Source organism: Mustela lutreola, chromosome 9, assembly GCF_030435805.1.
Source record: "Mustela lutreola isolate mMusLut2 chromosome 9, mMusLut2.pri, whole genome shotgun sequence".
NCBI classification, from domain to species: Eukaryota; Metazoa; Chordata; class Mammalia; order Carnivora; family Mustelidae; genus Mustela; species Mustela lutreola.
In genome coordinates, this window is record NC_081298.1 from 124,113,245 (window position 1) to 124,136,741 (window position 23,497).

The 23,497-nt window shown below is 42.4% G+C and overlaps 1 protein-coding gene and 1 long non-coding RNA gene across 5 annotated transcripts in view; one reads left to right on the top strand and one right to left on the bottom strand.

Moving 5' to 3' along the window:
• RBKS (ribokinase) overlaps positions 1-23,497 on the top strand; it is an 86,847-nt gene that overhangs the window by 10,427 nt on the left and 52,923 nt on the right. For all 3 annotated transcript variants that reach the window (XM_059188745.1, XM_059188744.1, XM_059188743.1), the window contains exons 2-5: positions 6,594-6,726; positions 17,740-17,803; positions 18,722-18,784; positions 21,500-21,664. In XM_059188745.1, the coding sequence (XP_059044728.1) occupies positions 6,594-6,726; positions 17,740-17,803; positions 18,722-18,784; positions 21,500-21,664 (425 nt within the window). The remainder of the gene's footprint in view (positions 1-6,593; positions 6,727-17,739; positions 17,804-18,721; positions 18,785-21,499; positions 21,665-23,497) is intronic.
• On the bottom strand, positions 559-22,652 carry LOC131840604 (uncharacterized). 2 transcript variants are annotated; one of them, XR_009357421.1, is made up of 4 exons: positions 22,382-22,651; positions 13,085-13,652; positions 12,369-12,429; positions 559-1,704 (listed from the first exon to the last, which is right to left on the bottom strand). It is a non-coding gene; the product is annotated as an uncharacterized LOC131840604 (long non-coding RNA). The 2 variants fall into 2 exon arrangements; XR_009357420.1 differs by having other exon boundaries at positions 12,369-13,652; positions 22,382-22,652.

The window sequence follows — 23,497 nt, forward strand, 5'->3', positions numbered from 1 at the left end:
TTCCCACATTTCTGCATGATCAGGACTTTCTGAGCAAAGATCGCTAGCACCAGGTTTAAAAAATGTTTGAATGGGGCATCTGGGTGGCTCAGTGGGTTGGGCCTCTGCTTTCGGCTCAGGTCGTGATCTCGGGGTCCTAGGATCGAGCCCCGCATTGGGCTCTCTGCTCAGCAGGGAGCCTGCTTCCTCCTCTTTCTCTGCCTGCCTCTCTGCCTACCTGTGATCTTTCTCTCGGTCAAATAAATAAGTAAAATCTTTAATTTAAAAAAAAAAAATGTTTGGGGCGCCTGGGTGGCTCAGTGGATTAAGCCACTGCCTTCGGCTCAGGTCATGATCTCAGTGTCCTGGGATCGAGCCCCGCATCGGGCTCTTTGCTCAGCGGGAGCCTGCTTCTCTCTCTCTCTCTCTGCCTGACTCTCCGCCTACTTGTGATTTCTCTCTCTGTCAAATAAATAAATAAAATCTATAAAAAAAAATAAATAAAATAAAGCTTTAAAAAAAAAAATGTTTGAATGGCAAGCCTTGCAAGTCAGAGACTTCTGGAGAGATTTTGGGACTTCTTCCTTGGACACATTTATTTACATTCGAGGGGTTGTAAATCTAGAGACCTCCCACCTCTCATTCCCCTGAGAGCGTTGGTTTATATTACAAAGCAAAGGTCACTTGGCTGTGTTTTCTCCCTCTCCTTCCCCACCCCGGAGGGGAGGAGGAGCAACAGCTGTGTCAGCTTCCATACAAACTCCCAAGAATTCATTATTTGGAAGTTCCTCTCATGTCACCCTGGGGGAGATTGGGACACAGAGAGCTAACACAATTATGAGTAATTAAAAAGCGTCTCTGATCCAGAAACACAGTATTCCTTGTCCGAATGAATTAATAACTTAACAAAAATTAGGTATAAGGACATCTCCCATAAGGTGGTCTGGGAAGACCTGAGGAAGTAACATCTGAGAGATGGGAAGGAAGGCAGCCACGTAAGACCATAACATACTCCTTATTGGCTCTTCCCGTGCCTACTACACTTTTTCACACAAGCAAAATTTAAATAAGGTTCAAGGACAGGACACACTGAAAGGCTGGCTACTTGTAACCAATACTCTTCGTAGCTCTTCTATAAATTCAAGGATAGCTACATCTTCAGGCGAAACTCCTATTCAGCCCCAGACTGGTTAGGTAGGAAAAATAGGAATTAATAATCAAAATCGGTTTTTTTAAAAATGGTTTAAAGCATAATTCAGCTTTCGTTCCCTTAAATAAATCCTATGTCTGCAAATTTAGGGTTAGGAACCACAGAATGAAGATTGGAAGCTAAGTGGGTTGTTTTGTTTTGTTTTGTTTTGTTTTGTTTCTCCCCAGAGCTAGAAAGAGAGAGCACTAGGTTTTTTTGGAAATGACGCTCAATCCTACAAATGTGACATAGACAAATGCTGAGAAGAACAGATATGGCTGAATTGTACAGGCAGTAGGAATGACAAATGAGTGCAATGAATTTTAATGGTGCCGTAATAGTACAGTCCCCTATTAGAGAGGCATACCGGGTGTTTGCAGGCTTGTAGCCAGAAGAAGAAAGGATGAAACGCAAAAAGCAACCTATTCCTCGACTTTGGGCTGGTGCCGGGGTAGTGTGACCTCTTCGGTCGAAAGACTTCGCTTCCCTGCTTCACCAGGTCACTCCTTCCTTTGGTATGAACCATCTCTGAAAATCTGTAACAAGCACGTCATTGTCAAGAAGCTAAAAGCAATTGATTAGTTGTTCTGATAACACCTGTCAGTGAAATAACTCAGAGCACAAAACCCAGGCATTTAAGGAGTTGACAAGTATTATTAAACCTGTTTTGCAAGAGAAGAAGCTGGTTCAAAGAGGGAAAAGCTGTCAAATGTAGTACAATCAGTAAGTGGCTCTGGCCTGCTACCTTGCGCAACTAAGCTCTAGCCACGTGACCTCTCAGGGCCCAGAAGACTGTGGGGCCATCTATGAACATTTATCAGTGTTTCCTCCTGTGCAAATTTAAAAGGTGACATTTTTAAAGCTACAAATTTAAGTTCAGGTATATTTCCTATGGTTGGTTTTCTCTGTCTGGGTTTTCTCCATCATCCAGAAACTTGACTCTATTTTTAATTTTTAAATGGTAGCAGCAGTGCATTACTACCAATATACTGCTCTCCTTTTATCTTCCTTTGAGCACGTGTCTGTCCTTGGCGCCCTGCTAAGCCTCACGTCTGAATCTCGGCAAATCATAGCAACGCTTTCATCAGGGGGCGGTGCTTTGTTGCAGTCCTTTCTTGAGATGGACCTTGATTTCATGACCCTAGTTCAAGGTAAATTGGGATTTCTAACTCAGAAATGCTTCTGCCTGTCTGTAACTTTCCAGTTGCTCTCAAAGCTGCTTTCCGCTCCAGTTCATTTACTTAAAAAAATAAGCAGTAAACTGTCTTAGCCTGGGTTCAACAGAAAGGTCACAAGACAGAGGTTTAAGAGCATATAATCTGTGCAGGACTGTAATGTAGGGAGTGAGAAAAGCCTGTACAAAGACACTTGACGTGTTTGGCTGGTTGCTCGATGCTGCGGGACAGCCGGGGAACCACGACAAAGGGACAGAAACCCTGGAATGGACAGAGAGCGGCACTGGGCAAGGCCGTGTTACGTTGCATCTACAAGGACCCGGCTACCAGGAAGCTGGAAGAAGATGCTGGGAAGCCGGGTGAATCTGAAGTAGTAACAGGTGGCTTCCCGTATGCACAAAAGTATTCCTGTTGCATACACCTCTGTATACAGAGTAAAACAGGAACTTTTGCTCCCTCTCTCCACCCTTTTCATGGATACCTGTCATTAACACTTCATTTTCTGTGCATTTACATATGAGAACATACACATGCATCTTTTTATTTTTGAAAAACCATGAGTTGGGGCGCTCCCTTCTACTTGTTAGATGCTGCCCGATTCATGAATCATTTAATAAAACCAATTTGATCTTTAAAAGAAAAAAAATCATGAATCAGATCGTAATAATCTCATGCTCTGAACTGGTTCCCGCCCCCCCAAACTCATATGTTGCTTGCATCAGGGTTAGGATTTATTATATTATCAGGAAGTTGCTTTTGTGCCATAGAGGTAGACTGGAAAACACCAATTTAACATTTGTTGAATTAACCCACAAATGAAGAAGGATAGTCTGATTTCTGGTTATGGTTCCTGCTTATAGGAGAGGCGTGCTGCTAATACGGGGAAGGCGGTGGGCAAGGTCTGGTAAACCATGAAATTGTCATTGCCAGACTATTGACATTCCCACCAGGCTCCTCTTTCCCATTCACCAACACCTCCACGTATGCGATTCAGAAGTAGGGATGGATGCTACACAGGAGAGACATAGAAAAGAGAGGTGGAAAGGGAGATAAGTTTCCCTCTTCCCTTCTCAGTTCTTGCCTGAGACCCTGGTAATAAAAGACAGATTAACGAGAAAAACAAACAAATGTATTAACCTGAATGCCCCAGGTGGACATGGGCAGGGCCCAGGGGAAAAGGGGTAACTGCCCAAGGGGATTAAGAACTCGGGCTTCTTAAATAAGGAAGGGGGAAAGGCGTGGGAGCCCTCTTAGGGGAGAGTAAATGATTTAGGAAAGATGGACTGGCCCTGCCCTCGGTTTTATAAATAGGAGGAATGACAGTGTTTGTGACAATTGTCCAGGTGTGGTGGTGACTTCTCGCCTGTGACAGGAGTCCATTCTTGCTGGTTGATGAAACTCCCAGGGAGGGGACTCATGGCTGTGGAGTCCTTTTGGGGAACTGGTCTTGAGGCAGATAAAGGGCAGGTCAGAGAAAGCCTCGCCCACCATCTGCTCCTTTTCATGTGCCTACGGCTCACCATCAGCAGTACACCAAAGCGGCCTGTTTGGCCAGCGTGTCCTGAGCTCCTCCAGTCATATTCTCCTACCCTTCAAGGAGACAAGGGAAGTCTCTTTAAAAAATTCACTCAGTCAAAAAATATGTTAAGCCCATTGCTAAGTGGCAGGCACTCTGGATAAAATGGAGAACAGGACAGACTTGGTCCTTGTCAGCATACGGGGAGAGTCTACAATTGAAGGAAGGAAGGAAGAGTAGGGCAGAGATGCAGAAAGAAAAGAGTACGATTCCCAAGGAGGGAGAAATTTCAGTGATGAAATTTCAGTGATGGCTAAATTAGTACAGTGCTTGTGTTAATATAAATTGTTTAGAAAGGAGTTGAAGTCCCTGCCATCTGCTCCCACATCAAACACATAACACTGTACCCCTGATTTCACTCCTCCATCCCATACATACACATCCCAATAATCATCTGCTGATCTATTTTTCATGATTTCCCACAGCCAATAATAAAAAATATACTTGATTCAAACCAGAGTATTGTGACCCAGACCTAACTATAAATATAGTCAAAGTTGTAAGTTTCTATACCGACCATCTTACTAATTCAGTTATTTGGCCTGTTTTTAGCCACGTTGGATATTTTTTTCTTTTTAAAATTGTTATGGATGTTGTTGGTAGCAGCGTCAATAAGCCAAGAATTCACATAGTTACTCAGTCGCACAGATTAGTCATCATTGCCTGTTCATAACAGAATCCTAAAATGTTTAAGATTTCTGATGCAAATCAAAATCTCATCATCACTTGTCACTGCTAAATTAAATGACAGGATAATAACATTACATTAAAACCATTTTTCTCTTGATTGAGTACCTTTTTCAGAAGTGAACTTGTAGCTGGATATTTTTTTCATCAGTACTATAAATGCATTTAGAATAGGAGGTAAAAATAGCACTGAAAAGGGGAGGAGTGGAATAGAATGTTTTCAAATTATTGATGAGTCTCTCTTGAATCTCAAATAACCATATTTGACACTGCAGTGCTAGGGAATGGAGTAGTTTAGCCCAATTTCCTGAGACCTTTAGAACTACATACAGGAGGGACGCCTGGGTGGCTCAGTGGGTTAAGCCGCTGCCTTCAGCTCAGGTCATGATTCCAGGGTCCTGGGATCGAGTCCCACATCGGGCTCTCTGCTCAGCGGGGGGCCTGCTTCCCTTCCTCTCTCTCTGCCTGCCTCTCTGCCTACTTGTGATTTCCCTCTGTCAAATAAATAAATAAATAAATAAATAAAAAGAACTACATACAGGAGGTGCTCAGGTTGAACTTGGTCATTATCAACACCATTGTGAGTTATTGTCTTCGGTCATAAGTCATTCCATTATAAACAGGCTCTTAGTGACCTGTAGGACTTGGCATTGTCCTGGTACTCTAATATTGGGCATAGGAGACTGGTTTTAAATAGATCACAGGCTAGGTGGGAAATGAATATAAATTTCAGATCTGCCAAAACAGAGTAGGTTCTCGATCGACTTGCTGTCGTGAACTCCCCTCTTGGCCTTTCTTTCCCATCTAAAGCTACTTAACCTCTTTTGGTCACACCTGCCGGCACTCCATCTGGCCCTCAGCCCACTTCTTTGTGGCCATCCAGTCCTCATGCTCCTCAAGCCCATCTTCCTCACTTACCCTTACACACAGCACTCTCCATTGTCACATTTTCTGTCCCTCAAAGATGTTGTTTCTTCACATCTTCCACTTTAATGTTATGAAAACCGTACCCTGGAGGAAACCTTTCACTCTGACTTTTTGTCTCCTCTGCTACTACCCTCACCAGTGCTCGCTTCGGCAGCACATATGCTACTACCCTCACCAGGCAGTAACAGGTGAGTAAAATTCCTTCACTCTTGGAGGAGTCCACGAAAGTAGAGACTGAAGCAGGCAGGGTTGGCTAGGAGTTGACAGTGGTTGAATCTGGGGGATGGGTGCTTGGGGCTAGGGAAGTCAGTATACTGTTTTCTCTAGTTTTATAGGTTTGAAATTTTCTATAGTAAAAATTTTCAACTACACTTAGCTCTCTAGACTCCATTTTTTAAGAATAGATGCTTAGATGCTCTTTTTGAGTTAGTACCTGAAATGGTTGGGATCCAGGATGTACTGGGACTACAACTTGATCGTGCCATCGAAGTCATAACCCGCTCCCGCCCAACCTGCCAGGAAACAGATGGGATTCCTGCGTGCCTAGAATTGCAACTTCCCTCTTCTCCTTAGGTCCTGAGCATGGTTACTAGAGTCCTGGTACGCTTCCTGCTTCTTGTAAAGTGACCAGATAAACCTATACAGAAACACACATTAATTTATCCCACTGTGAATAAAGGTCTGTGCTGGGCGCTGGGAAGTGGGAATCAGAAGGGACTTCCCTGTAAGAGCTCCCCATGATGGAAAACGGAGGCACCCATGAGTACCCCTGATGCAGTAGCACTAGAAACTGTCATCTGAAGTGGCTCTCCAGTAGCGCGGCTGTGGGACTGTGCGGAGGGGAGGGGGGCGGACAGAAAGACATCCTGTCAGCAGATGCATTCTGGGTCATGATGCCAACTGCCGAATGCTATCTTAAAGGAAAAAGTGATCTACTCTGCTTCTGCTTGCATTTCTGATTGCTAGAACTAGACTCCCATCAGAGAACCTTCCCTCTCTCTTCTGAAGAACTTAAATTGATGTGCCTTATTTTTTTCCTTCTCTTTTTAAATTATGGCAGTCTTACTTCTCGTTTGCCCAAAACTGGAGAAACCATCCATGGACATAAGTTTTTTATTGGCTTTGGAGGGAAAGGTGCCAACCAGTGTGTCCAAGCTGCCAGGCTTGGAGCAAAGACATCCATGGTATGCAAGGTAAGTGTGAAACATGGTGGAGAGGATTCTAGAGGCAAGGGTCTGGTTTTAAGACTTGATTGTTTTTATTTTTTAACTATTTTAAAGGGAACAATTCAGTGGCATTTAGTACATTCACAGTGTTGGACAACCATCATTCTCTTAGTTCCAGAACATTCCTAGGATTCCAAAGTAAAACCCCTTATCATGAAGCCGTCTCCCCCCACTCCCCCATCCCACCTTCTGCCCCTGGCATCCACCAGTCTGCATTCCGTCTCTGTGGACTGATCTATTCTGGATATTTCCTCTAAATGGAATCATAGGATACATGGCATTTTGTGTCTGGCTTCTTTCACTTAGCAGAATGTCCTCCAGGTTCATCTGCCTTATAGCATGGATCTATTTTATTCCTTTTCTGGCTGAATAATGTCCCATTGTAAAGCCCATAATTTGTCTACCCACTTGTCTGTTGATGGACACCTGAGCGGTTTCCACCTTCTGGCTGCTGCGAACAGTACTGCCGTGAACATGCTTGTGCATGCATGTGCTTGAGTATTTGTTTCGTGTTAAAGATTGAAATAGGAGAGAGTCCTTCTCCTTATCCTTCATATTCATTTCTCCCTCACTGAACCCTCCAGGAAGTAGCGTAATGCTGCATTCCTTTAACTTACTGCGCTTCTAAGTGAAGGGTGAGAAGGGAGAGGAATTTGCCTACCCCGCGGGCTTTCTACAGTCCAGCTTCTAAACAGCAGAAGTCATCCTGTCTTTAGCAATTTTTGCTACAGCACGGCTTTTGGAAACTTGGTCTAATAACTGGTGATTCACTCATCTCTAAGCTATTTCTTCTAATGCTAGCTCTTGGATCAGAAAGGAATCTGGGCCTTAATGAACTACCTATAACTAATCCTTAGGCATAGTTCTGTTTTCAGGTATATAAGGAAATGGCATGTAAAATACAGTAGTCCTTCTTTCTAGCCATCTGACTGAAATCATTTGAAAATAAAATTGGCTACCAAAGGTTCAGTGTTTTGTGTGTTTAATGAAATTTTAAGATGCTAGCATTACTGGTAGAACACGAAAGTTCATTTCAGGAAAGTTAGACTCAGTCTGCACAGTAAAGGATAAGAAGAATCTGAGAAATTTCAAAGAATGAGCTTTCTCCTGTGAGCTGGGTCCGTTTCACCAATATTTCTCTGCAATGTCATTTCCCATCGCCTACGGCACTCTTCTCTCCACAGGAGTCTTTCAGTGATGTACAAACTATACAATTATCATTTCATCTGCTAATCAACTGTAGTTTTATTTCTAATTTATGGTTAACCTGATGAAATTCTCATCTAGCTCTTAGGTCAAAAACATCCCACGAAGCACAACGTTCAAAGTAAGAAATGCGCATCTTCTAAGGCTGAACTCTTGATTTTAAATGTCAACTAATCAGCCATTAATTACTGATGACCTAGTGCATGCTAGGAACCGTGGGGCTTGGAGAGGGAGCCAGAGGCCTGACGATCCTATGCTTGATTGGAAATGAAGGGTCTGGGGTCTCATCGGATGGTGCGGACTGAACAGGGCTTGGGAACTGGAAAGAGGAGGATATTTGCCGGCTGGGAAAACATGGACAGAGAATTGGTATTGGAAGCGAAGTACCAAAAATGGCTGCTCTGGGAAGAGAGGAGTTCCCTCGAGCTGGAGCCGTAACAGGAGAGATTAGAGAACCCCTCTTGGAAGCTTCATAAATGCTATTCATGTAGCCATGAAAGTCAAAATTGGATGTCCCCTGGGATCTCATCCAACTCGAAGATTGAGATTGGTGTTATTTTGGGTCTGTTGAATTTGAGGCAAAGAGAAACGCAAAATAGAAAATATTTGAGTTGTGGAACTGAACTTGGGAAGTGAATCATGCAACCGTCAGGAGTGGATGTGAGAGGAATAGACAGCAGAGGGCTGTATTTGGGGAAATGGTAGAATCAGGAGTTTGATAAAGCAGCGGTCCTGTTTGTTTTATTCTGGTCTGCATATGACAGTTTAGGGTAGCACCTGTACAGTTGGGCAAGCTGTTCATACCCGCAGTGCCCCGAGGTAGCCAGCGGCCATTAACGCCCCACAGTTGGTTTTAGTGTGCGTGTCCGTACAGAGAGGATGAGAAAGCTTGGCTTCAGCCAAAACCCACATGGGGTGACTTTGCTTAGACAACCTGGAATCTTTAGACATAGATTTCTTTAAGCCTAAACAAATTGCATAATATTCTTAGACTTCTTCAAAAGAAAAGTATCTTTTTTATAATAGAAGCTATTGTTATCCATCTGTCACAATATTTTTCCATGGTGAAGTATATTCTTATTAAGCAAAGTAGCCAACCTGCTGTATAGCAGTTTTTTTTAAGATAACAAATTCCAAGTAGAAACCAAAATCATGAAATTACTCAAGATAAAAATGAACAGACGGAGCAAAAGAAAAACAGGTAGAACATTTCCTGCAGTTTTCTTGGCCACATTAATTTAATCTACCACCACCCTACGACAAACCAAAATCCAAGCTCAGGGGAAGTAAGACTGTTTGATGCCACATGCCAGACAACTTATATTGTGCTCAAGGACTTCTCTGCCAAGATATAGAGACAAGGACTGTTAAGCAGGAGCCCATCAATGTGCATCAAGGGAAACATGTAATCATGAAACACTTCAAGTCATTAAAGAGTGTTATAGTCCGGACTCACCGGGCCCAAGGCCATAGTCCAAGGAGAATTGGAAGTAATATTTTCAGATTACAAATCCAGGCAGAGATCAAAGAAAATGAAAGTCTTCTTGGCAGGACAAAGAGTCTGTGAGGCTACCTTCCATAGGACTTCACCTGATTTTCTTAAGTGTTTCCTCCTCCATCATTCTATTCAAACTAAGTGTTATTTCTTGATATCTGAAACGGGCTGCTCAGGAGGGCCAGGGTAGAAAAAAAGAGCTCAAGATGCAGTGGCCCAGTCTCAGCCCAAAGACCCTGTTTCTTATGTGGTGGGAAGAAGCCATGAACAGGCATGGCCCTAAATGATCCAGATCTGAAATGAGCCAAGTGGGGAGACCCTCAAACAATTAGCTGATCTTACTTTCCTCGAACAGAACACTCTCTAGGAGCGCCTGGCTGGCTCAGTCGGTAGAGCACGTGACTCTTGATCTTGGGGTCATGAGTTCAGGCCCCACACTAGGTGTAGAGCTTCCTTTAAAAAGAAAAAAAAAAAAAAAAATCCACCTCTATAGTACAAGCACCTGTGTGTTTTCCTTGAAGAATGGGCAGATACTAGAGCGACGCTGCCCAAAGTCTGATCCTCGGGCCAGACTTCAAACGGCCACTGGTCTGGACAGCACAGGAATTATGAGTAAGCAATTAGCAACAGTTACAGCATTTGACAGAATAATGTTTATAGCTGATGAATGTAATAGTAATAATAAATTAAGCCTGGTATTTTGTAGGACTCTTTTTTCTGTTTTTATTTCAGTGTTGGTACATTTTACAGAATTATTAGTCCACAGTAGATTGAAAATGAAAAAAGAAAATAAAGAAAAACAGCCTTCACTACAGATGGAGTGTATTAGAGTACTCATCATCTTAACCAAAACAGTTAGACTGTCTGTTAGATTACTGTGGGACCGTCAGTGGCTCATGCATTAAGATTTAGTTTTCCAAGATCAAAAGTAGTCACCAGTGCTTTCCATGTTATATATTAATGAAGTGAAATTTGTCCTTTCCTGAACTTTGCTGAAGGACGACTGGCTAAAACTAATGGCTCTATTGATTGGAATGCCTGGCCATGTGTCCAAATACGGGGTACCCTAGGACCCTAAGCAAATAAACAGTATGGGTCTCATATAGGAAGATTGGAAGAAAATTGGATTACCACCAACCAGCTCTTACCTTCTCCCCACCTCCTCTGTCAGATAAGCAGAACTCATAAATGGGGATTGTGACATTAAATTTGTATGTTAAAGGCCATTATCCCCATTTAGATAGGATTTAAACCACCAGCTAGCTTGAACAACGACAATTTTTTGTATTCTTCTGTCCTGAATCACAAAGATTAAGTTGCACTCAGCTTGGTTTTAGTGTTAATTATATTTCTGTGCATTCTAACTTTGAGAACTGATAACTGGTAACCTGTTTTATTATACGTGATAACTTTTTTAGCAGAAATATTCGACTTCATGTGACCTTGGGTAAGATATCTTACTCCTCTAGGTTTTATTTGCCTCAGCTATATGTCAACAGATGGAATCCCTAGAATTTCTACTATTTTTCTACTCTTCAAGGATTCCAAGCAGCCCATTCCGCAACCATTCTGAAATGTTGTTTCATTTCAACATTTGTACCATATATGGTACAAATTCACTATATGGTAACGCTAACTGCAGTCACCTTCCTCAGCACGAGATCAGTTCTGGACTGTGGAAGCCACTGATGGCTCTCCCTCAATGGAGAGAGCCTTCTCGGTGGTAAAAGTGAAGGAAATACCTCAGGACCCTTAGCTGGAGGAAAAGATCTTACTCCTGACCTGACCTGCTGTTTTCCATGATTCTACCTTACATCTCTCTATAGCTGCATTAGCCAAGATGGCAGCCACTAGCCATGAGTGGCTGGATTTAAATGTAATTAAAATAAAATTTTAAATTGAGTTGCTCTGTCTTACTGGCTACATGTCAAGTGCCTGTTTGGGGTAGCACAGAGAGAGAGGGCATTTCAGCATTGCGGAAAGTTCTAGTCAACTGCACAACTCCACAAGCCTCCGGGAAGAGCTGAGCCTGGGATTTCCTGAAGAGCATCTGGGGTTGTAAGAGTTGCCCTGGCTTAAGTGCAAGTGGTTGTCCATAACTGCCGATGACCTGGCTTCTTTCACCTGGAACAGGCTTACCCAGGCTACCTTATTCTATGTGCTTTTCCCAGAATCCTTCTGCCTAAAATATTTCCCTGTTGCTACTGGAAGAGTATAGGAATGCCTTCCAGGGGTCTATTAGGATCAAAACCTTGTGTAGGACCTTTTGGCAGCCACAGCTAGGACAATCTGAGTGCCTGTTGTCATGTCCCTTTAAGAATGAGAAGATTTGGTGTGCCTGGGTGGCTCAGTGGGTTAAGCCGCTGCCTTCAGCTCAGGTCATGATCTCAGGGTCCTGGGATCGAGTCCCGCATCAGGCTCTCTGCTCAGCGGGGAGCCTGCTCCACCCCTCCTTTCTCTTGTCTGCCTCTCTGCCTACTTGTGATCACTCTCTCTCTCTGTCAAATAAATAAATAAAATCTTTTTTTTTTTTTAATGATAAGATGGGCCACGGAAAATGAACAGACAGGCAACTAAGATGACCAAACACATATAGAACACATTTCATGCACGGGGCTTAAGGAAGAATAATACAGGCCAAGCTAGAGTCTCTGATAAGGTTTTAGGAAAGCTAGACTTTTAGGAAGATTGTTTAGGCAAACAAAATTAGGTGGTATGCAATTAAATATTTAATGGTATCAAGTAGGAATACTCTAGGAGTTGAGGAAATAAGAGCTTTGAGAAGGGCTAGGATAGGGGAGGTAGGCCTTAAGTTGCACTTGAAAAACAGGTGAGGTTGATTAGGTGGCGAGAAGAAAGGACTTCTAAGTTCTCAGAAGGCAAGAAAATAGAGATATATTGTACTCACCTTGTGTTCTAATGCAGTCGAATGATAACATCAGGTTAATAGTGCCTTTCCGCTGACCACTCTGTAGAACAGAGAAATCCAACGATTTTTGCCAAATACGAGTGTTAGAAGCCCACAGAGCAAGGGGAGGCAAGCCTGGTGACATGAAAATGAGACCAGAGTCCACAAACACACGCTTGTTGATGTTTGTAGCTTTACGATCCCTTGATCCCCGTGTTGGTCCCCGTTGGGCCCCTCGCCCCAGGCAGACTCTGCAGGCCACACTGTATGTTCCCACTTAGTTGACTCCCCAGGGTAGCGCCAGGCAGGACCTCTCTCCCTCCTCGTTTCTGTCACACAAAGCTTCACCCACACTCTCCCAGCATTCATCCTGCAAGCCTGTGGGCCTCAGCTGGAGGCATACATTGTAATCCCCAGGGGTGTGGGCCAGGGTCTCACCTCCACAGGGGCTGCTTTCCTTGATCTGAGGTGTCACCTGGGCACCAGGATGTGTGTAAGCTGCTCAGGAGCTCTAACACTCAGCGAAGACTGAGAACTACTGGTTTCCTACTTGCCAGACAGAACTCACCCCAGTCCCACGCTATCTGGCTCTGATGGAACCGTTTGCTGCAAAACGTGAAGAATTTTAACTAGCCTGATAATGGCAGAACTGAAATTCAGTTCCAAGTTTCCTGACTCCCAGTCGCACTATTTTGCTTCACGGCCGAGATACTTACACTTAAAGTTCTCTTCTCCATTTGAGAGGCGAATGTGACCGGGAAGACAGAGAAGCCTCCAAAAATACCTGAAGAGGTTCTCCTCTGGAATTATGATGTCAAGTCCTTTTTGTTTCAAGGACCGTTTGAAATCACTCACTGTGATTTTCTTTCTTTTCTTTTTCTTTTTCTTTTTTAATTTTAATTCAGTTAGCCAGATCATTAGTTTCAGAGATAGTGTTCAAGAATTCTTCACTGTGATTTTCATTCACAGTCATTACCAATCATTCCGTTTGTGTCATTCACCGTGATTTTCAAGATACTTTCGCCCAGCTCTCAATGAGGTAATGCGGGACACCTTAGCCTGGGTCCCACTCCTCTGATTTCTGGTTATGAATGTCCAGTTCCTGGGGAAGAGGCTTACATTTGAGGCAGAAGCAGCCAAAGGGGTTTGGAAGGTGTTCGCTCCTCTCGACCTTTTTTAAAGTCAATCCAGCAGAATAAATGATTGCGTAAGAGGTTTGAGGGTGGGGAAACAGGGAAAAGGGCATTCTTTTAGAATGACCTTGCCCAAAGCATCCGTGCAACTCTGTAATGCAGAAAGAAAAAAGAGGCCTCAGATCTCTGCTGCTTTTTGCCCACATTTCGCTATAATAAATAGGTATGTCTAAGACACAGACATGCTCACGGTTGGCTGTGTTAGTCTTATGGAAGTAACAGGATACCTGGTTACATTAAACAGCATTAGTTTCACCCTTAATGCAGATGTTACGTTTTCATTACAATAATAGTAATACAGTCTTATTTTTAAAATAATTCAGTGCACCCACGTGCTTGCTTCCATGACCAGGTGCTCTTCGGTTTGAAAATAGGGAGCAGCAGGAAGAATTGAAAGCGTCAGGGAGAACCACATAGGCAGGAATGTAGTTTATAAAAAAGATTGACTCCAGGGTGCCGGGTCACTCACTGGGTTAGAGCCTCGCCTTCAGCTCGGGTCATGATCCCAGGGTCCTGGGATCGAGCACCGCATCAGGCTCTCTGCTCAGCAGGGAGCCTGCTTCTCTGCCTACCTCTCTGCCTACTTGTGATCTCTCTCTCTGTCAAATAAATAAATTAAAAGAAAAGAGAAAGATTGAATCCAAGCAGCAGGTGCCCTCCCCCCAAGGGAAGCAGCCCTCGTGGCAGCAGGACTGCCCTGGTGATGATGAGGATGGGGACGATGGCCGTGACATTGATAGTGCCAAGCCATTACTGAATCCTTCACAGTTGTCAACCCGTTTCAGGCATGTTATTTCATCCCTGCAGCAAACTTGCTGTGACTTTCCAGATAAGGAGACTGAGACTAAGAGGCCGTTAAAGCGGCTTGCCCCAAACCACAGGGGTCGGGAAGGAGTTTCTGACTTACACAACACAAATGTGAATATCGCCTTCCTGTTTAGAGGCTTCTCATCAGTTCTTTTACTTGGGAATGTGTCACCATGACCCTGAGGCCAAGTTCACGGAGCTGAGGTTGCCTTCTCTTGATCCTCAGCAGTGGTGCTACTTTGCCATTATTTTTTAGTTACCAGATTTTTATTTCTGTCATGGGAATATCCAAGAGGGCAAAGGCAAATTATGTTTGTTCCAAGTCTCACATAGCAGTTAGAATGTCAGCTGACAGGTTTGCCAGGAAGTCACTGTTGGGACTAAAACTGGAACCATCACTGTGCCTGGGGGGGGGGGGTGCAGCCCATCTAAGAGGAGGAACAGGACTGCAGCATGGGGCACCTGGGGGGCCTGGTTGGTTAAGCATCTGACTTAAGCATCTGATTCCAATTCAGGTCTTGACCTCATGGGTCTTGATCTCAGGATCGTGAGTTCAAGCCTCACAAAAAATTAAAAATAAAATACCACTGCAGCAAGCTTGCAAAATGCAGTTACCGTGAGCATGCCGCCCCTCCCTGATTTCACCTCGGATGGGGGCAATACTCCGCTTGGCGGGACAGTTGCCTTTCTTGGTCTTATTTCCCTCTGACAGGAGGGCAAAGCCGCATGCTTTTTGGTTTTCTCCTCCCTTCCAACAAATCTTCCTAATCCCTGCACTTCCTAATGTTTATATCACCACACCATTTATCAAACATGCTTTTGAAATTCACCTTAAACAGATTGTTCCCAGAGGGAGTGGGTGGTACTGATTTCTCCTGTATTAAACTGATAGGAAAGGGGGGGGGGGGAGAAGTTTCTTCGCTCTAATCTGTACCAGGTCCCACATGCCTAAGAACGGCCTTCCTTTAATCCCTACAACATTCTTATAATGATGCCTTCCCAACTCTATAGTATCTTGATTGCCCATGGGAGACATTTAAATAATGGTTTTTAAAAGAGAGAGAGAGAGAACAGTTAGTTTCTGGTATGAATCTTTGGCCTAAGAAATGGGATGCTTTGGTTGATAAATGGCCAGCCTTCCATGAAGAAAACCTTTGATAGATGACGTCCTTCAACCAGGAGCTCTCCCCCATGGCAGTGCTTTCTAGTGGACGCTCTTCATTATAGAGATAGAAATTCTGCTAATAAGAAATTATTATAGGGGCTCCTGGGAGGCTCAGTGGGTTAAGTCTCTGCCTTCAGCTCAGGTCATGATCTCAGGGTCCTGGGATCAAGCCCCGCATCAGGCTCTCTGCTCAGCAGGGAACCTGCTTCCCACTCTCTTTCTGCTTGCCTCTCTGCCTACTTGTGATCCTCTCTCTGTCAAATAAAATATTAAAAAAAAAAAGAAAGAAAGAAATTATTATATATCTTTCCAGATTATTGACTAATCCGCACTTCTGCCAGGAAAGGAGCACAGGGAAGAATGTCCTTTGAGGAAGAAGTTCTCAGAGGTGGCATTTAAATCAGGGGTCAGCACGCTACCACCCATGGGGCAAATCTTGCCTACCATGTATTTTTATAAAGTTTTATTGGTACACAGCCACATCCATTTGTCTACAGATTTTCTTTGGCTGCCTTCACACTACAACAGCAGAGCTGAATCGTTGCAAAAGAGACTATCTGGCCCACAATGTCTAAACTATTACCTCTCCGGCCCTTTATAAAAGAAAATTTTCAAACCCCTGATCTAGACAATCCAGGATCTCACCAGCAAGTTTTCTCATCACTCATTGAGGATCTTGACCCAAGTAAACCTGTAGGTTTCTTTCTATTGATATATCCAGAGAGGAGCGATTTTCTGCAGAAAAGCAGAGCACATCGGGAATGGCTGAGACCCGGACAGATACATCATCCACTGAAGTGCTCACTTGCGGGACAGAGAGATAGTAGTTCAGGAGTGGCAAGCCCAAAGCCTACAGGTGCCAGGCAGGTAACATAAATTACAGGAGGCCAGGTGGAGGCTGTGGTCTGGAGAGCATGCCCTCACCTTTGGGGCAGTTCCAGCCGGGGTGGCCTTGCAGGAATGTGGGCCCAGTGTTACCAGACCCTCAGGATTTTCCAGGACCTCCTGGAAATTTGTTTTTGTGAAGTTCACTAATACTTAAATGGGTGACAGCTGATTAAAATTTAAAATAAAATAGGAAGAAAACAATATAACACTGTACATTAACTACACTAAAATTAAAGTAAAATAAAAATAAAATTGGGCATCCGCACAAAAGCCAGCACATTAATTTATCATTACCAACATTTAGAAGCTACTCAGGGTGTCCTTCAGTGGGTGAATGGATAAACCACAGTCCACCCCGTACCACAGAACATTTTTCAGCCCTAAAAACAAATGAGTGATTAAGCCGCAAAAAAACATGGAGGAAACTTCGATGTATTTCCTAAGTGAAAGAAGACAGTCTGAAAAGGTTACATATTGTATGATTCCAATAATATGGCATTCTGAAAAAGACAAAACTATGGAGACAGTAGATCAGTGGTTGCCAGGGGCAGGCAGAGCACAAAGGGTTTTTGCCACAGGGATCCATTCTGGATAATAAAATAATGGTGGATACTTGTCTATACATGTGTCAAAACACATAAGAGTGTAGGACACTGGAGTGAATCCTAAGGTAAACTATGGAGTCTGGGTGGCAACAATGTGGCAAACATGGGATTTCTGATTGTAACAGATGTGGCACCTTAACCACCTTGCCAGGTGAATGGAAGAGGAATGGGTGTCCCAGGGGAGAACCGAAGTATCATTACCAGAATGCAGGCAAGGAGGCAAAAGCAACAGACTTCCATGATACCCAGTTACCCAAGTTATCGAGGGCTTTTTCAGTTCCCTCTTCTCTGCCCCCATCCTGTGTCAGATAAGAAGATTCCAAAACACCAGGCAAGTCATTACAAAGATGCTCTCGTTTATACTGAAGTACAAACAACTGAGATTGTCCATAAATATTGAGGACTGTTGATGGTAGACAGCTCTGTCTTAGTGGGAGTTTCCACACGAACAGATCAAAATGAGAGCAAAGTTCTAGAACTCGTGACAGTCATTAAATGCTTCGTGTTTTAGGTAGGATGTAAGTGCAACAATTCTTTGGGCTGAAATCAAGTTTAGCATCTTATATTAAGAAGATTAATTAGCTAATGTTTATAAAGTACTGTGCAGATATGCCCTTTTAAAATGCTAAGTATTCTAAAAAGCTACATTGTAGCATTTTACTAAATGTAAAAGATCTAACATTCATCTTTTTTTTTTTTTTTTTTTGGTACAGGTTGGCAAAGATTCTTTTGGCAATGATTATATAGAAAACTTAAAACAGAACGATATTTCTACAGGTAAAATGGCATCTTTTTTAAAGTTACTTTTTATGACTTTCCCCTGGGATCTGGCTACAAGAACAGTTGAATATAGAATAGAATTATTAGATCCTCCTCTGGTGGCCAGAGAATTTTTATGCACAGCCTTGTCTTGTCTTACTTAAATGTCGTTTGGTTAATTCTTTCATGTATATTCCTCCAGATGGGAATAAAATGATAAGAGGTTACAAACCTTCATCTTGTAGAAATGTTTCCAAAAGCAGGTGACAAGAGAAAACAGGTGCTGTGTTCACAAAAGATATTTTAAGAAAAGTCATTGAATGTCACGGCTGGAAATGATCTTTGAAACCACTGAAGCTGATGCCATTGTTGCACAAAAGAGAAATTGAAGGCCAGATTGGTTCTCAACGTGTACAAGAGCACACAGCTAGTTGGAGCCAGAGGCAGGAGTAGAATGCAGGTCTTTGGCTCCATTTCAAGGCTATTTCGCTGCTGCGAAAGGCCGCCTGATCAACAGTGCCATTTACACTCCAGACCATGATTCTTGATGAGATGCAAAGCTTATGAAGAAATGCAACCGAGTTCATTGTATAGGTTTGACCTTTAATCTCTCAAGTCTATAATTTCTTTCACTGAAGAAAAAAAATGTGATGGTCTAGGAACATGCACATGTATCCTCTATGAATAATGTGGATGAATTGGAAGGGGGGTCGTTCGTAATATAGAGCAAAGGTACAACTAAGCATAAAGGCTTCTGTCTTCCTCACTGTATAGGTGATGGGTATAAATTAGCAGTAATTGCTTATTTCTTTTATCATTCCAGATGGTTAAAGGTTAAAAAAGTTTTTCCAAAGATGAGTGGTGCATTGAAATCGCTAAAAGAGATTATCCATGCCAAGCTGTGTGTACATGATTGTAATTTCTTTTTTCTTTTAGAATTTGCATATCAGACTCAAGATGCTGCTACAGGAACTGCGTCTATAATTGTCAATAACGAAGGTACGTGTTTCGCATATTGAAGTGTCATTTCATGAAGCAGTTCATGTCCAGAACTAGGGCAGGAGCATCGATTTTTACCATAATCCTATGGGTCTCTTACCATACCATCCAGCCCAAGGCCTCAAGTGTGGTTCCTCCCATCTAACTATGCATATTTCCCTTTATTTGTACTTCCCAACTTGATCATTTAAATATGAAATTGGCCATCCAATACACGGAAAGTATTACAGTTGCCTCTGAATAATTTTTATATGGTGAAATGTCCCATTATCCTTCTTGTGAATGCAGCATTGATATTTGTCTCTAAAAGCAGTTAAGTATTCATCTGTCATTCCAGTTATACTAGGTAAATAAATGTAAATAGATAGGTGCACAAGGAAGTTAATGAATCATATTTATAGAATATTTACTGAGCAAATGGCAGCAACTAATTACTTCTAAGTTATCATTAGTGTTCAATTTTGTCTGCTCTTTAAACGGCAATCAACCCTCAAAAGTCTATATATACAGCTATGTCTGTCTGTCACAGGGCCTTGCGACAGTTAAAACATTCGTCTTGAAAAACAGTAACTTCCCTTTACCCTGCAGTCAAGTTTTCATCATTTCTGCCAACTATGTTAAATATTTTTAAAAAAAAAATTTTTTTTTTAAAACCTATGTGAAATTCTTTAATTCAGAATTAAGGACCAAGCATTTCATGGGGCACTTCAGACAGAACCTGGGGCATCGTGGGCAGTCAGCATGCATTTTGTGGAATTATGATTTGTCAGAATATGTCTTTGATTTGTAATATAGTTTCATACAACCGTTTCTCACAGAAGATACGGTATTTTTAGCTCTACTCTCGTGATCCCAAAGTGGCAATAACAACAATTAAAAAATGTATTCCACTTAAGGCAGATTAAAATTTTCACTCTAACAATAGACAGTCTGTGTTCATTACTTGAAGCTACATTTTAAGTAATTATTGCCGCCAACAGCAGTTCATTCCCTGTCTTCAACCTTTTTTGTGTTCTAGGGGTATCTTTGAGCTCCATTTCATCCTTTGCACTTTCCATGCAAAGATGTAGTTTAATATTGTGTATTGAGTGCCTGTTACGCTAGAACTTGTCTGATTTATTTATCGTATATGGTAATACCCTTGAGACTATAGATTGTCCTAGAAGAGCTAACACAAATACCCAGAGAGGGGACCATCAGCCCCCTTAAGTGAAGGAATGAGTAGCAAGGTAAAGTAAGGAGTTCAGTTTTGACAAGTTAAATTGGTGGCAGGAATGGTCTTGCCATCTGGCCGTGTCTACCGGACAGCTGTCGGTTCAGCCAGGCCAGAAACAGAGATCCAGGAATCAGCAACACAGAAACACCAGTTGACTCTAGCAGAGAGAATGAGGTCACTGAAGGAGAAAAGGAAGGAGAAGGCTGTCTTTCAGTGTGTGGGTACTTTGAATTTTTCCAGTACCAAGATTGGGTTTATGCTAAACCATCCCCACTTTATTAAGTCCTCCTTGTGGCCAAGAGACACATCTGTGGTAAGATGATAGGCTAGCATGTGTTCTGTGTTCAGAGGTAATTTTAGGACATGTCTATACAAGATCAGCACGAGCAGCCTGGAGCACAAAAAAGAAATGAGTGCTACAACTCGTCCCTCTAGATCAGAGCCGTCCAAAAGAAATATCATGCAAGCCACAGACATAATTTGAAATTTTCCATGAAGCGCAGTTTAAAAAGTCAAAAGAAATAGGTAAAATTAATCTTAATATCATCACTTAACCCGATATATCGAAAATATTCTTTCCAACATGTAATCAAAATGTTCCTAAAAACGAGTGAGATATTTTGCCTTCCTTATTTTTTTTTTGTACTCAGTCTTTAAAATCTTCTATGTACTAGGTGTTATACACAACTAATGAATCGTTGAACACCACCTCGAAAACTAGTGATGTACTGAATGTTGGCTAACTGAACATAATAAAAAAATTTTTTTTAAGATTTTATTTATTTATTTGACAGATAGAGATCACAAGTAGGCCGAGAGGCAGGCAGAGAGAGGAAGGGAAGCAGGCTCCCCGCAGAGCAGAGAGCCCGATGCGGGGCTCAATCCCAGGACCCCGGGATCATGACCTGAGCCGAAGGCAGAGGCTTTAACCCACTGAACCACCCAGGCGCCCCTTCTGCCTCTGTTTGATCTGATGCTGCCTAAGTGAAATACCCCTCTCTTGATCTTAGGTGATCTGGCACAATATCCCATCTGCTACATATTACAAAACATGTTTTGATTTTCGGAACATCCTAGGTGCACACGCAAACTGACTACATACCACAGAGCCTTGGTTTTCAATGTTGGGCAAGTTTGCTCCTGTTCATACACATCATTATGACATCTGTCATTTCGGATTTGGAATCTTTACCACCTGCTTTGTACCCGTCATTTTTAACTGTTAGGTATCACCTTCCAGCTAGTTTTCTTTGTATATAAGAATATTGATAGGGGAATTATTTTTTTGATTTTACTCAAAATGATGAGAATAATATTAATCTTACAGAGCAGGGATCCACAAAGATAGAGCGGAAAACTAGAATTTCACCTGAATTACCTAGAAATGTGAAAATTAGTACTTATAACACATTTAGTATAATGACTTTGTAAGGGTGATTGTAACATTGCAGAATATCATCACTTGGCTTTTAATATAAATATGCGGAAATTCTTTATAGGCCAGAACATCATTGTTATAGTGGCTGGAGCCAATTTACTTTTGAATACCGAAGACCTGAAGAAAGCAGCCAGGACCATTAGCAGAGCCAAAGTAATGATCTGCCAGTTAGAAATAACTCCAGAAACGTCTTTGGAAGCCCTGATGATGGCCCACAGCAATGGAGGTGATTTTCCGTATTTGTTATTCTTCCTAGAAAAGCTTTTGTCACTGTTTTAGTGAAAAGTAGTCTTTCAAGTTAAGCAAAGCAGTCCTTTCCCTGGAGTGAAATATGCTTTCTCCCACCCGTGAGATTCACGTCTCTTCTCGTAGTTCTTGATAGTGTTAGAAGGGCTTACAGATAGCGTAAAAAAGTAACCTGGGTAGCACTACTGATATCCCACGATATAAATCCTCATTCTAGTTAGAAATAATACAAGTAGCGACTAGAACCTCAGAAGCAGCCCAGGGCCCAACAGCAGAATGATGGCTTTTCCAAGAAGCAGAGGCCAAGGTGCATATCATGCATGTATCGTGACCAGACAGGTGGGTCTATTTTGATAAATGTCTCTAGGAATTGAAGCTTAGCTCTTTCTCCATTTTCTAAAACTCCATCTCTGCTCTATAAACCACAAAAGAGTATTTATATGTAGTATTTTCTATGTTGTCAGTGGCCTTTAAGCAGGGAGTTGGTTTTGTTTGACCTTCAATTTTGGAAATTTTCAAACATACAAAGGCGGACAGAATGGCACAGTGAAACCCTTCACCCAGCATCAACAATTAACCAGCACGTGGCTGAGGTTGACTCATCTGTCCTCCTACTCACTGCCCCCCTTTCTCCCCCTGCAAATCACAAACTCTTTAAAAAATCCAAATAGTTTCTTTGTGTTTGTTTCTTGCTCACCATTGACTCGTGGGCAAAGCATCTTCTGAGTTAGAATCCCATTTCCGTTCCTTTTTAGCTTTGTGGTCTCTCCGGAATTATCCGACGCTTCTGAGCCTTGTTTGTGAAATGCTTATAGAAGAAATACTCCCCTGCAGAATTGTTCTTCTAAGAAGGAAACAAAATAAAGTAAAACATGATGCTGAGCATGACATAATAAAATAAAATCTCAATAAATCCCAAATAGCTTCTCCTTTTCACTTCTCTCTTTAAATTTAAAAATTAGGGTAATATCCACATCTCAACACCATTTGGTCAAAAAAAAAAAAAAAAAGCAAAATAGAAAGTCGCCAGTCTAAAACAATAGCTTCCTTCTGATATTGCAACTGTAGTTCTGTGACTTACGAGAACCTCTTGGACTTTTCCGCATGAAACTTTCTCGTCAAGATACAAAACTAAAAGAAGGGAAGAAAAAGAACATTAAGTGTGTGTGTGTGTGTGCGTGTAAGTGACTACTCCCAAAGTCGACAGCATTCTGCATAGCAATGAAAGTAAGTTACTTGAAATGATTTTGTAGAGAATCTTTACATGTACGGCCAGATTTAACAAATTTTCCTCTTGGCAAAACAACGTGCTGTGGCAAAATTCTCACTGACATTTAATGTATTTTTAATGGACTTGAAGCTGTCAGAAAGAATTTGAAGCCAAAACCCATTTGGTTACATTTTCCCAGGGTGTCACAGAGAGAGCCTAATGCTTCTGGTAAGCTTTGCCTGCACTGCCTTCATGTGAATCACGCAGTGTGGATACAACATGCCACTTTATTCACACTCCTGTCTTGCTTTCTGTAGGTCAAGGCATATTCTCAACTAACTCCATTTCCTACTCTCGCTTGCTTCTCAGAGATCACTGTTGCCTCTGTCCTAGTCTAGTTCCTTGTTAGCTACTCAGCCTGTGGAGGAGAGAAAGGTGTGGACGTGGACACCACGGCTGAGGATCTAACCTGTCGCAGGTGACGCTGGAGTTATCCAGAGGGACAGACGACCTCGGGCTATCATTTGGGTGGGCAGCTGGAGGACCTGGGGCGTCAGGAACCGGCAGGGGTATGGGGGCGCATGGATGGCCCAGGTCTGGATC